Source organism: Haliotis asinina, chromosome 14 (assembly GCF_037392515.1).
Source record: "Haliotis asinina isolate JCU_RB_2024 chromosome 14, JCU_Hal_asi_v2, whole genome shotgun sequence".
NCBI lineage: Eukaryota > Metazoa > Mollusca > Gastropoda > Lepetellida > Haliotidae > Haliotis > Haliotis asinina.
Window position 1 is genome coordinate 13,826,408 of NC_090293.1, and position 15,392 is coordinate 13,841,799.

The following is a 15,392-nucleotide window of genomic DNA, read 5'->3' on the forward strand; positions in this document are numbered from 1 at the left end:
GACAATTTCCGAGTGTAACCCAAACGTCCGGATAAACAGAGTTTGATTGTGCATGTACACTTTATACAGTGTACCAAAGGGGGAAATTAAATCAAAGTCATTGTATAACCCACCAGCTCACAAGCTGTGACAATCCATAGCTCTTTACTCCATTCTTGCTACAGGTCTACTGGGACCTATTCTGCCTTGGAATCCCAACAGGAAACACAGATAACGTATCTTATAACTCTTTTCATCAGAAAATTTAGCTCAGCTTTTGAGAGACAAACCTGTGACTTTGGTTCCTATGACTAGATGTAGAGGTATTTCTTCGGGAAGATCTTTGAGGCTGCTAAATTCGTTCAGTTTCCTCTGCTGCAGAAGTCGTATTTTTTCTCTCCGTTCAGCCAGGGCGGCTCTCTCTTCTCTGAAGAACGCTGGAGAACACCTGGGGAACAACACATCAGGTGACTGAGTGGCATAATGCTGCATTTGGCACAATGGCAGCATAAAAACTGGATACCAATTCATTGAACTGTGTACTTAGGTTTCTTCAGCTGAGTATGAAATGTATATGCTTCATTCAGTTACTTGATAAAATTGAATACCTTGTGCATGACAACATATAAAAAAAACTTCTAATACCTTTCACAATTTGAGAAGTATAGGTATGTTACCAAAGTATTTGATGAAAAAGACATTCAGCTAAATACAGGATTAAAGCAAAGTTCTTATTGTCCAAGATTAATGTGTATTTGACACTGCCATAAAAAAACAAGTTATTAAACCAAGTATTAAACCTCTTCCTGGTAGGTGAAGCCAAACAACAGAAGTTAAAACTAATCAACAAAATTCATACAAACCTGCAGCGGTTTTGTTTCTTGGAAGAAAGTCCTCCTTGGGGTACATATAAGCATTAAAATGTCCATACTAAATCCTACCCAGTTATAAGTTAACAATATTTTAATAAAAAATATTTTCAAAACCAAAAACTTCATATTGCCGTGTGAGACCACCCCTACAGGGCCGTGCAGGGTCCCCTACAGCCAAGGGCAGGTAACTTTCCTTTCGTCGTGTACCTCATACCTCACTTTTCATGCTGTCATTCATACTTTTAACTTCAGCGTGGGAAATTCTACTGATTTTCATTGCATCCTTGGGGCTACATACCAGCGAACACGTCTAGATAAGTCCCTGTCAGACTTGCTAGGATGGCCTACAGAAAAACACAGCTTCCATACATCTGATCAACTCACCTTCGGGGTTTGCCCATGAGTCTTCTGATCTTGCACCACTCGACTCTCCGTAGCTTCTTTGTCTTCAGCTGAGGGAAGGACTCACGGAGACAGATGCAGAAGTCATTCTCTCCCAGAAACAGAGGGCTGATAACATGCAGTCATACTGTCAGTATGGCACAATAAACATGTTCATTCATATGTCGTCAGGCATCCTATTTTTCATACTTTTTCTTAAAACAAAACGCAAACATGTATATGAACAGTTGACTGACATGATTAACTCCATGTCAAACGCCAGTATGGACAAGTACTTGGAATGGTGACATTGATCAGTAAACTGAATATGTAACAACATTTTGTGATAATTGCCATGGTTGTCTGGTAGGACTACACAAGTCATGTGTGTCATTTCACTGCGCTGAGCTGGTACAAGAGATACAGACTGGGAATTTCTCTTAGCATACAAGACCACTATCAGTGTTCCCCCTAGGCACATTTAGGAGGGCGCAGTGCCCTGCCCTTTGACTTTTGCGCCCTGCCTTTTTTATTTTGCACCCTGCCCTTTTTCGCCTCAATCGCAGTCGTTTACTATGACGGGTGTGTATTTTCCAGATTTGAAACGCTTTTTCAAATTCTAATCTGAAAATACCAACTGAGAAGAGTTAAAACGAACTTTAGAACTTAAATCATAAGACAATTTGACTTCATATACATTTTGTTGTTCTTTCGATATTCCTCACCAACATACCCTTTGAGGTTATGAAGTGCCCTTTTCCATGAATTTACCCTGCCCTTTCTGAACCCTAGGGGGAACGCTAACTATTGATAATAGGTTTGAGTTGGACCAGGCAATCCAGTGACTGATATCATGAACATGCACAGTAAGCTTCATCCAAGTCGGAGGCTGATCAACTGATCTTGTAATGCACTACTTACTACTTGTGTGCAAGTAGATGTAAGGACATCATGATGTAAGACAAAGTGTTTGTACATGAATATGATTGATTTATGGAGTGAGTGAGTGAGTGAGTGTGTGAGTGAGTTAGTTTAGTTTAGTTTTACTTTTGACCTGGTACATGTTTTTGAATGATACATGCTGATCATGTTATTGTGAGTTTAGTTTTACGCCGCACTAAGCAATATTCCAGCTATATGGCAGCGGTCTGTAAATAATTGAGTCTGGATCAGACAACCCAGTGACCAACAGCATGAGCATCGATCTGCATAATTGGGAACCGATGACGAGTCAACCAAGTCAGCGACCCTGACCACCCGATCCCGTTAATCGCCTCTTACAACAAGCGTAGTCAACTTTTGTGAGCAAACATGGGATGCTGAAGGCCTATTCTAACCGGGTCATGATGCAAAACAAAGTGTTTGTACATGTATATGAGGTGAAGATTAGGAACATCTAACCATTAATACAGTCATTGTCTCAGAGATGACCTCTTGTTTATTACACTAGGTCATTTCAACTGTATAATACGATGGAAGAACTCACTCATATAAAGCCACAGTAGCAAAATCAAGTATGTCAACTGAAGCGTATGCTGGGGCAGGGCTCAGTATATTCAGTATATACTAGACATTGACCACTACAAATTCAGAATGTCTGGTCATTTCACTGGTGTCGGTCTGCAAATTTTAAAATCAGTTTTCTGATGACCTCGGTCAATTTTACTTCTCTTTAAAAAAGGTTACGCTTTTACACTGAAATGAAGCTGTCAAAGAGAAATCTGCAGTTTGGAAAAACCCAACTTAAAATAGCAGCACTGATACATTGCAATACCCTCTTCATTTCTAATTGGTTGTTGGGTGCAGGGTCTCATGCACAAAGAATAGCATGATCACTTGACCGGCAAAATTTACAAATAACTGATATTTGAAAAGCTAGGCAGTCACAACGTTCAGCTGTAAAAAATATCAGGGGAAACACTGAGTGGACCCCAGTACTACTGTTGAGAATCTCCTGGGTCCTAACTGCAGCACTAGAATAATCCTAACTACACTACTGTAACGCAGGCTCCCCACAACTGTAGTGCTACAATCACTTTGTGGAACAAGTCCCATGAAAAGCAGTCTGATAGAGCCAAATAAATGCCAGCAGAGATAAAGCATATCATCTGAGTAAACCATGATGTGCAAATAATGACTGGTGAAGACTGTGTCAGATCTCCAGAAACAACCTTGCATTATAGACGACAGTGTAATAACTACTGCAAAGCGACGCAGTTGAAGCAAGCGCTCAAATCTCATGTCGATTAGATGACGTTGGGGAGTGCAGTCCAGCTGCCTTATGTGCTCAAAACCATATGGTACTTCTTAACCATAAGGCAATTGTACTTTTGATGACATCTGCTTGGGACACCAGGACATTAAATTATAAAGTAACTAAAAGGAGATGCAGGGTGTTAGATTTGTCGATTCATGCTTTGAAGACAATCAACTTACATGTCTAAATTTGAGTAGAAGTATTCATAGCAGACCCATTTGTGTGCCTTAGGAAGTTTGAGCAAGTTCCGAAGTCTGACACCGATTGCCTGTGCTGCCCGCTTGTCTGGCGTTGTCAGGGTGGATCTGCCTACTGACTGGAAAGCAAGAAAAATTTATATTAAGTTCTCATTTTGAAGTGAGTGACATGTTTTCAATAATGTACATGTAATCGTCAAGACAACAAATGCTCTTAACATGAGGACACACCATGATGAAACCTCCTAGGAATAGTAGTTTCAAAGATAATGAAACAGTAATTGTTGGTTACAAGTAGATAGCCATTTGACAGAAAATACACAAAGTTTATTAGATTGGGGAAACAAAGTCTTTCAGATGTTAACTGCAACTTCATCACATTTATGAACTCTACTGCATGGACATGAACACTCACTCCAGCTGAATTGGAAGATGTGGTGCGTGATTGTTTCTTCGGTGATCGGGCTGGGGAATAATCTGTTTCTTCATCCTCATTGTAAAATCGCTGGTTCTTCTTCCGTAACCGAGGAGGCTGAAATCAAACAACATTTGTCTTTGTAAATTATTCCAGTCCTACCTCTATCATATCAGAAATTTTGTTCTCTGTCAACTATTCATAGTAAGTTGTGCAAGAACTAGAAACAGTAGTATCTTTCTACACACACCTCATGTGCAAGAATGTCTTTCAAACATTGGATTAATCCTAATTCAATAGAAGCATTATTTCTGAAAACTCTTTAAATTTGAGTGAGTGGGTGAGTGAGAGAGGTTTTACATTTTAAAAATATTCCAGCAACACCAAAAACGGGCTTTAAACATTGTACCCATGACAGGAATCAAACCCAGGTCTTCCCCGTGATTAGATAACACTTTAACAATCTGGCTCCAAAATCGCTCCCAAATTTGACAGAAAACTAGCAAAGCTCTATGAATATTTGCACTTAGTCATATGTAAATATCACTGGAATAATTACTTTGGTACACTGTTCATAACATTCATCATATAACAATGCTTCAGCAACAAGATCTAAGACTTACGTTTCCTCTTCTGGGAGGCGTCTTGTAGGAGTTACCTTTCCCTGAAAACAAGAATAAGCTATCAGTATCTGACATATAGCACTAATGGATCAATGGAGCACAAAATTCCTCACTTGGTACAATCTAAGAATTCACTCTCTTTGTTGATTGCATCAGCATCAGTATTGCCTTAAAACATGTACAATATTGAGTCATATTCTGCGAGCAAATCCACAAAGGTGAACAAGTACTTGGGTTACTAATGCCATTATTAAACCCTCTCTGACTCAGCACTATAACTAGCATTGTCCTTTTTTCTGCCACTGTTTGTTGTCTTTCACTACAAGCCTATCTTACAACAAAGCCACTGGGATGAGCAGAAAGAGGTAAAATATATTCTTTGTTGTCCATCAATACAATACATTTTCTTCAGGGTTCAGACCACCCGTGAAGGTCCCGGGGTAGAATAGGTTTTCAGCAACCCATGCTTGCCATAAAAGGCGACTCAGCTTGTCGTAAGAGGCGACTAACGGGATCGGGTGGTCAGGATCGCTGACTTGGTTGACGCATGTCATCGGTTCCCAATAGCGCAAATCGATGCTCATGTTGTTGATCACTGGATTGTCTGATCCAGACTCGATTATTTACAGACCGCCGCCATATAGCTGTAATATTGCTGAGTGCGGCGTAAAACTAATCTCACTCACTCAGGGTTCAGAGTGTTTGGTGAGAGACAATGGGCAGGAGATTGGATGGTTAGGCTCTGACTGAACACACTTGGATCACTGAAGAGACTCGTAGAGTGATCACTACCTATCATTTGCTGGTTTGCCTGAATCAGATTTTCAACAGGTAAGTGTGGCAGATCCATAATAAAACTGACAGTAGCAAAAAGCAAATTACTTTCTTTGCTGTAAACTGCCACACTCTGGAATATACCAGCAATATGTATTCAGCCTGTGAGGATAAGATAATTTGGTGATCAATCCAGCAACGATCCACACTGTTGTTGGGGTGCAAACAGGCAACCATGTCTCCAAGCCTAGTCAAACCATTTGCCTCCTTCATGAAGCACAGGTGCTAGGAGACACAGTGATCCCGTGTCTCTGTGAACTAATGGGAAAATGTAGCATAAATAAAGAACCATTATTGTACCTAACATTATTGTACCTAAAGAAGGAAAACAATAATTTATGGGCATGCATTCACATTTCTCACACACATCACTGATTCTTGTTTTCTGTTTGAAGTCAGAAGTCAGTAAACATTTTTAATGGAACAGTTCAGACAAAACAATCATATTCCTTTCCACTAACTTGATGATATTTCAAAAAATGCTTATCATGTATTCAATTAAAATGCCAAGCATCTCACTGGCTGTTGCTGGTAATGCACAAAGCATATATACTTCCTTTCCCAAGTTTAGACTGTAGTCCATCTGGTTCAAAAGCGCATCACTGAATTGCAATCTAACGCAAAAACTAATAAACATGTAATACTCAATGAAACACTGATGATGATCAAAACCTCAGACCAACTCTGAGAGTTTAATTTGCAGAATTTACGTCCTAAGAGTAAAAGAGTTTCTTTCACAAACATCATTAAAACCTTCAGAGTTCACTATTTGATACAGCCCCGTGGATGCTAAGCACGTGCACAAGTGCTGACAAAGTTATTAATTCAATCACCCGTCCCTATCATTTCTCATACACCTGTTCCCTTCTGTGTACTCCTCCCTCTGGGTAACAAATAGTGAACTGAACTGAACCTTGAATGTTCATTAGTGTTCAAGTTAGATTGCAATACAACAGTCTGCTTTTGAGCCAAACAGACTATAGTGTAAATGTAGCCACTTACTTCAGTCAACTGTTCTAAACAAAATTTTGCAAAACATTCCATACTGTTTAACTGTACTGTTTACAAATGAACTGATGTATTGTAAAACAAATCTGTAATGCTAGAAAGATTATAGGAATGAGTCCAATAAATGATAAAAATCAGTGAAAATTGGCAAATTCTTAACAAAACTGTACATAAAAATGCCACTGTTCACATGCATGATAACTGCACATGCTTTTCAGCAAATTGATCATGTTGATGCATGCAATTCATCTGCATTAAGAATGCAGTTGGTTCCCCCAAGTTTGTGGATAAATTGATCATTAATGTGACCAGATATATATAATGTCTATGTGAATCTGAAAGCATATACACAACATACTGTGAGAGTTTAAAGTGAGTCTTAACTTTTGAAAGGAAGTATACAAAATAAACATCTTTATATTTATAATGAAGGCAGATAAGCAGCAACAAAGTGTTGACACTGTACAATGTAAAGCTACACAACAGCATCTTATTCTATATTCTAGTGCATGGGATGTTGTTTTCCTTATCTAACATAACTGTGAAGCATAATCAGGGATGGAAATAATTCTTGAATTGCTAAAGTACCCTGGTACAGTTGCACTTGTAAAATCACTTGCCCTGATATTTTTTCCACTATATTAGGCGATTTTCTTGTTGATTATTTAAATAAACTACATAATTAACAATGGAAACTCCACTGGACACTGGTAAAGTGTGATATACAAATTAGCTTGCCCGACAGAGAAAAACACAAGACTGGGTTGTCGGGCAATGGGTTATTTCCACCCCTGATGAGAAAAGATTACCATAAATTCTGGTATCAGCAATGGCAACGGTTTTCTGAACTTTAAACACTAAAAATGACATTCAAATGTGCGAATAATCCCTAAATCTTTATAAGTCTCAAATTTTCATGTTCTAGAATACAGGCTTTTATCAGAACTAGTTTGTTTAACAAATGTATTTATGTAAAATATTGTAAATTCACATCTCAATTACCATGGTAACTGAATTTCATTTCACAACCTTGCCATATATATTAACATGCAATTAACATGTGGCACAGGTGCATGACACAAATACACATATAGTCCATTGAAGTCAAAATCTCCACAGTGAATCTCCACTCTGACTCAAAAAGAAATAATCATAAATGACTCAAGTAAATGCTAAATTAAATAGGAAAAACACACCAACTCTGCAGAATTTTGTAGTAATTTTTGAAGTTGAAGACCCCACTAAACATCACAACAAAATGTAAAAGTCTCTCTTTCAATATGTCCAAGTAGTTAATACTATAGTATCAGTGAACTTAATTCAAAGTAAACATATAAAATTAAATATGAAACATTGAATATAATGTGCTGCAAATACCTGAAGGATTATCAAAAGAAAATACACTTTTACAACCTATTTCATTACATTTCTTCCAGACAGGAAAAAGTTTCGAAGCGAAAAAGTATGCAGCCTTACGCAATGCTGAAGGACGAGGATATAAACCACAAACGGTAGTCATTAACGACTACACACATTTTCGTGCAATGACTCAATGCTAGTCTTGAAGGGTTCATTTGTAAAAATAAAGAATGTGACTGAACAAGAACAGGACAGATAATGTAAAAATCTTGTTAAGTTCAATCAAAACTAGATACAAACTGGTCAAATAAGGTTTACTACAAAATTCTGAACTAGTTTCAAACACGATGTATGTCTCACAGAGCAAATTATAAGTCTTGATCAGGATGATGAAACTGAATACATTAACAAACCAAATAATTAGACACAGATCACAAACCCCATGGAAGGTGAAGGCAAAGCAGTGATTGTGAGAGTATCCAATGGATAGGTATACATACCCTCTTTCAGACTCACAAGAGCATTTGCAGAGCCTACAAATGTACAAATACTCTAAAACATACAAATAACAAAATAAACAGGTGGAGTTTCACCACTTTCTATTTTCTTTCAGCAGTGTTTTACATAAGGATATGGGCGTCCAGTACACATGTATGAAATGGATGCCTAAAAACATATGCATTACATTCCTTGGGATACAACATAATATTCATAATACCTCAGCAAGAAATATAATGTGCCTGTTATGAAGCATATCATTACATCTAGGAGTACTGTACACTACGGTACCTGTATTCACCCTCTGACAAATCTGGCAGATTCACTAGTGGTCAAACAGAAATCACCAAACCACTAGCCCCAGTGTCTGACTAAATATTTCACAATGTCTTTGAGTGAAGTTGCTATTTGTGGCATGTGACACTTGAGTGCTGTTTAGAAATCTTATGTTTGTTATCATATAAAGTTAAAGGTCACATGCAACATAAAACACAACTTTGCAGATTCTGGTACCTTTCAGTATGCACTTACCGAAACAAATCATAAAAAATGACAATTCAACCTATAAAGTTGAAAAAAAACCAAAAAAACAACGCAATGAAAAAAAAGCCTGCGAAACATTCAAACGTTTCACTAAATTCCCCCCAGCGCTGGGGGGAAAACTGGTTTCAACAGCTGTGCTGCGCTGCGTCCATAACGCATGTACAGTGAATAGGTTCGCGAGCTTGAAACCGTATGCATGCCCAATGTCTGAGGTCATGAGCAGTAGTCTAATCTTGGTTGTGTACACAAACAAGTAAATAATCTACTTGTTAAGTAAAAAACCTTGTTGATTGTGGTAAGCAGTCTCTGTCACAGAGAAAGCTCAGTGTCTGGTTTATTCACACCTAAATGTCTGCCTGCCTGTCTGCTAAAGACAACATGTAGTGCACAGCTTCAATCATTGATCACGTGCAATTTGAACTTAACACCTATCAGACTATACGACATAAAGATATTAAGTTGATTCAAGACTCGTGCACCCGAGTCCCGTCTCTGCCACATTATGTAATTAGGCACGTGTGATACACATGACATGTGTGGGTTGCAAACAAACTACATTCATTTTTTTTGGATGACTGAATCTGACGGAAACTGGTGCAAACTCTTGTCAGTTTCAAGTCCTGCTTTGTACTTGGATGAATGACAGATTCAAGCCACGCAGTAGTTTACCATCTCTAATGACATGATTTTTGACTGGATTGAGCGCAAATTCAGAGAACATATATTTTCAAAACCCAACATCTCTATATACATTCTTCATGGATAATGACTTCTTTTAGTGTATATGATTTTGTTTGACAACAGTATATGACTCCATACTGAAACGACGCATCAAGTACACAAAAAGAAGTTGTTATCCATATAGAATCTTACTTTCTTGTGACTCGCTATTCTTCTAAAATGCCCATCAAACAGATCATCTTACTGTACACACAATGAACCCTCAGCATATCAGCAAATAAAACAGCCAATCGGAAGCCGTCGTTACACTTGAGTGCACATCCACCCGCTATGACTGGGTTCGGTCTCCCGAGGGCTTCGTTTCGGGGGAAGTAAGCCCAAGTACAAAATATTGCACTTTTGAATCCCAAGTGTACGATCATAATTTTGTTTATTAGTTTTTTTAAAAGCAGCAATGTATATTGTATGTCATGAATAATTGATAAATGTGTTTTAATTATGTTTGATTTTTTTTGCTGCATGTGACCTTTAATAATTTCAATGCCAATCATAAGAAATGTCAAATCCGAAATGTTTGTTTAACTTTATTCTGTGGGTTTTGTGAATTTTCAGTGGGTCAGACAGTCATCTGAAACCTACAGGACCAATGTCCTGTTACTTTGAAACACCATTGTGAAAACTTTATAGGAACTTCATATTTCCAGACAGAAGTTTACCTTGAAACTACATACAGGGGTTCAAAAAACTCATCGCCCAATGTCTGGGACAAGTCAGTTTTCATTTTGGGCAATCAAATAATGATATCCTACTCGTCTCTGGGCCACTAGATAAATTCTGCTTACAGTTTCAAACTGCATATGAACTTGGATTTCATTTCATATCTCTTGAAAATGTAGCTATCAAATTTAACAATGATCATAAAGTAGAGTTATCTTTCTTTGTTATTTACCACTTCTCAACAAACAGTCCACCAAACATTAACATCAAATACCATGTTGATTTATTCGTTGATAATTACATCACCATGATTATGTCATAAAAATCAGGATAAGTAGAAAAATAGGCAACAGAAGTAACTTTCTTCAACTCACTTGCCCTATGGCAACTGGCTCTTAAAGCAAAGAATTTGAACACCTGACTTACTAGGAATGGCCTGGACTCCTATTTTTGAAGGGTGAGATAAAACCATTTCAGTAAAACCATGTCAGCACAAAGTGGGAAGAAAGGTGAAAGTGAGGCTCGTGCAACTCAGTTCCCAATGCATGAACACTAGTAAGGATTAGAGCCCCCAAGTCACTGGACTCTGGAGAGACATAACCCTACTTAGTGTGGACTTAAATCACCATACAAAATCTTTGGTAATTTGTAAACAAGTCTGTCTGTCATAATATGCTACTCAAACAAGGCTGTCTGTCACAGCAGTTTTCCCAGTGACCCATGCTTGCCATAGAAGGCAAAACAGTGGATTGGGTGGTCAGACATGGGTGTCATCGTACCTGTGATAAATGGATCTATAATCACTATATTTTCTGGTGCACACACATACATACTTGACCATTCAGCAGAATAATGCTGGGTGCAGCTAAGCTTATCATTGTGTTCTGCCCAGTGACTAACTTACATGGAAAGATGAAATGATGCTACGTGATTGCCGTATCTATGCATGTTATATCTTCAAGTCAGGGTCCACATTAATGCGGAGACTTGCATTTTTCACACTGATTATCCTAAAAACATGCAAAAAGTATTTTGTGTGAGTGCTTTGGATGCATAGATTCTGATCTATTCAGTTTTAAAAAGTACTTCTAAACAACAACATAAAAAACAAACAACACATTTTGAAATGATTCAGGACTGTAATTAAAATTTTATATGCAAAAGATCTGGCCTACATATTTATAATATTTCTGCACACACTTAACCTACCATGAACACTGTTTCAAGTACTTCAACTGGTTTATCAAACGGGCCTGAACTTCTAGCGGAATCTGTGCATGTTATCTGTATTAAATATTTCTGTTTTCGCCATGACTAATACATTTACTAGCAACACCATTCAGCAGGCAAATATTCTGAACACAAACAAATGCTTCAGTGAATGGATATTAAACTATCAAAAGTAAGAGAGACCTACCTGGACCTACTAACATTTACTTAATTTCATTCACTTCCTTGAATCAGCCAATGCTGTCTATAGATCCAATATCCATGAACATAGTAAAATAATACATTTCTCAGTTTGATGTTGACAAGATTAAGATTTTTGGTGTCTATGTGGTTTTGAAAATTATGCCATTGAAATCTTCACATGCTTGTAACTTGATCTGAACTTCAAGGAGATTCACTACCATTTGACTCATACTGTAATGCTAGTCTAATTTCTAAGCTACTAAACTCAAACACAAAACGATGTCAGAAATGACATGCTTACATCAAGGAACAAAACTAATGTGTTTTTATATTTAATACAGCTGCTCCCTGATACCTATATTTGTATGGGGGAGTCAACATATTTTTGAGGTGTCATGTTTATCATATACTGGGGCCCTGTTAAGGCATTAAATCCCACGTTGAAAAGACCGTCAAATATTGAGATGTGAAACATTTAAGTACTAAATGATTTAAATTTAAGAGGAAACTCCTAATTATGAAACAAACATTTTTGTGTCTACATGAAATAAGGAAAGTATCAATGGACCAGAAAAAAATGTAATGATTCTGAAACGTATTTCATCATCACACCCGACACCTAAACAGGGCCCTTCCATTGACACTGTTGATATCGAAACACTTTGCCGGTTCCACTAGATCAACGCTGCTACTGCAAAAGGTATCAATATGTATTGCATGAAATCGTTATGATCATCACACCAGTGACCCTAATTCACTCAAACCCGACACAGAATCGTAATGTACACCCACTTTGGTATTTACACTTACTTTCGACAGTCTCATCTGCCGCCATTTTGCTGGCGCCTCTATTTCAAACCGGTCCCTACGTCACACTTCCTTTTTAGGATACTACACGTGCGGGATTCCCCTATAGGGATTTTCCCACTGTGAGAGCGAAGTGGTGAATTTTCGTAACAATCAGAGTTTTCCCTCCATTCCCATAATATTATTTACTGGAGTGGAAGTTGATTGAGAATAAATTAATTTCTTCATTATCCCAAGGGAACTTTGTTTTGCACAATGTATAGTTCTACAGTTTTTACATTCATAAAGCATGCGTGTGTGCGTGCGTGCGTGCGTGCGTGCGTGCGTGCGTGACATAGGATGATGGAAAATACGACCTCGCCTCTTCCCCCTGTCCCATCAAACAGGGCATTAGTTGCATATGTTATGAAATTATGAAACGGGCACTGAATGAAGATGTTTGCCGCCACGTAAGTGTGGAGAAGTGCGTTGGTTTTTCAGTATTACCTCTTACCCACTCACCCTTCTCCCAAAATCGCAGACAGCTACATGTACATGGGAAATCGAACCCGACCTTCGTCCCGACATTTGATGTGCTTGAACCACTTGGATATCCAATGGTCCCCGCTACCGTGATCTGTGGGGTATAAAGTATCTTAATTCTGAAGTATTGACAACAAGCAGTTCCTTATTTCAAATCGACCCGTGAAGAAAAACAGTTAGAATTGACCTTCGGCAACTCATGCTTGTCGTAAGAGGCGACTAACGGGATCAGGTGGCCATGCTCACTGACTTGGTTGACGCATGTCATTGTATGGGGGTGAGTGAGTTTAGTTTTACGCCGCACTCAGCAATATTCCAGCTATATGGCGGCGGTCTGTAAATAATCGAGTCTGGACCAGACAATCCAGTGATCAGCAACATGAGCATCGATCTGCGCAATTGGGAACCGATGACATGTGTCAACCAAGTCAGCGAGCCTGACCACCCGATCCCGTTAGTCGCCTCTTACGACAAGCTGAGTCGCCCTTTATGGCAAGCATGGGTTGCTGAAGGCCTATTCTACCCCGGAACCTTCACGGGTCTCATTGTATGGCAAATGCGTAGATCAATGTTCATGTTGATAACAGGGTTGTCTGGTCTAGACTCGATTATTTACCGCAATATTATAGTGTTCGCGAGACTGATATGGCGATTTATCATGTGTCCGAATTAAAAACGAAGTTCAAACGACAACGAAGTTTCTTAAATACACTGGCCCAAAAAAGAAACGCATAGGTGAAAATCCAATGTTATGAGAGATGATTTATTAACTTACATTGCACAAAAAGTAATGGAACTTGAGCAATGATAATTCACACGGGTATTAACAAATATGTGTCAAGACATATACAATCATTCACAGTGGTATTAAGCGTCTCTATTTTCCATGGCATAGTGAGAAAGTCAGTATCTGGTGTGACCACCACGGGCATCAATCACTGCTCTGCATCGCCTGGGCATTGACTGTATAAGACGTCGTATCCGCCTTTGTGGGATTCTTCTCCACTCATCTCGGAACGCATTCACCAACTGTAGACGTGTCTGTGGCTGCGGCTGTCGACGTCGTAACCGTTTACCCAATTGGTCCCATAAATGTTCAATTGGGTTCAAATCCGGCGATTTTGAGGGCCATGGAAGAACTGTAATGTTGTTGTTGGCAAGGAAATCCGTGGTAATGCGTGCTGTGTGCGGTCTTGCATTGTCGTGCTGGAAAATTTCCCTTCTAGCGTCAATTGTAGGAACAACATGACGGTTCAGAATTTCATCCCGGTAGCGTACAGCATTGAGATTCCCTTGCACATGCACCAACTGTGTCCTGCCGTTCATAGATATGCCTCCCCACATCATTACACCTCCACCACAGTGTCTGTTGACCTCACGAACGCACTGTCGAGCATATCTCTCATTTCGACGTCTGTAAACACGCATCCTTCCATCATGTCTGTACAGCAGAAAACGTGACTCATCGCTGAACCAGATCCTCCTCCAATTCAAGAGGTTCCATGCCCGAACGTTCCTGCACCACTGAAGACGTGCACTACGGTGATGGGGATGCAGAACAGGTCCTGCATGAGGTCGCATAGGTCGAATTCCATGCTCTCTTAGGCGATTCCTGATGGTTTGTGGAGAGACTCTACGCAGCCCAGGAACGTGATCAGCGGTATACGTAGCAGTGACGGCCCGATTACGCAGATGAAGCACCCGGATGTAGCGGTCTTGTGCTGGAGTTGTCACCCTTGGTCTCCCACTCCTTGGACGGTCTCTGGTCGAGTTGTGTTGCGTGTATCGTTGCCAGAGACGGGAAATCGTTCTCTGCCTCACATTCAGACGTCTGGCAACTGATGACTGACTTTCCCCAGCTTCCAGACGTCCAATGGCTCTATTTCTGTTTTCTTCATTTAACCTTGGCATTTTTCGCGTCGCATAGAAAGAAATTCGAAGGATGAATCGCAACAGGACCTGTCCCCTTTTATAGCCATCATAATCAAGATTGAGATCCTGCATTTGCACGTGCATAATGCTTTCAGATTTTCCCACGTGCAGATTATACAAAGCGTTTTCAAGGTGCTGTGGTGTGGCGAATAATCACCAGAGGTTCTGTTTGTTTGTCTGTTTTTGGTTGTATTGACTATAAAAACACTTAATATTTACATTAATTGTCATTCCATTCCATATTTTCCGAAAAAATCTACTTTAAAAATGAGACTTCAGCTATGCGTTTCTTTTTTGGGTCAGTGTAATTACAAATATGAGTTGTATTACAATTTAAATATGTCTAACATTAGT

The 15,392-nt window shown here is 39.1% G+C and overlaps 2 protein-coding genes across 2 annotated transcripts in view; both read right to left on the bottom strand.

Moving 5' to 3' along the window:
- Positions 1-12,638, bottom strand: part of LOC137261797 (protein lin-9 homolog) — a 39,215-nt gene extending 26,577 nt beyond the window's left edge. Inside the window, exons 1-6 of the mRNA XM_067799581.1 lie at positions 12,588-12,638; positions 4,725-4,765; positions 4,102-4,218; positions 3,669-3,805; positions 1,236-1,361; positions 270-427 (exon numbers count right to left, since the gene is read on the bottom strand). Coding sequence (XP_067655682.1) covers positions 270-427; positions 1,236-1,361; positions 3,669-3,805; positions 4,102-4,218; positions 4,725-4,765; positions 12,588-12,612 — 604 coding nt within the window. The 5' untranslated portion in view covers positions 12,613-12,638. The remainder of the gene's footprint in view (positions 1-269; positions 428-1,235; positions 1,362-3,668; positions 3,806-4,101; positions 4,219-4,724; positions 4,766-12,587) is intronic.
- Positions 1-15,392, bottom strand: part of LOC137261098 (mediator of RNA polymerase II transcription subunit 18-like) — a 189,801-nt gene that overhangs the window by 80,116 nt on the left and 94,293 nt on the right. The gene's annotated exons all lie outside the window — the stretch shown is intronic.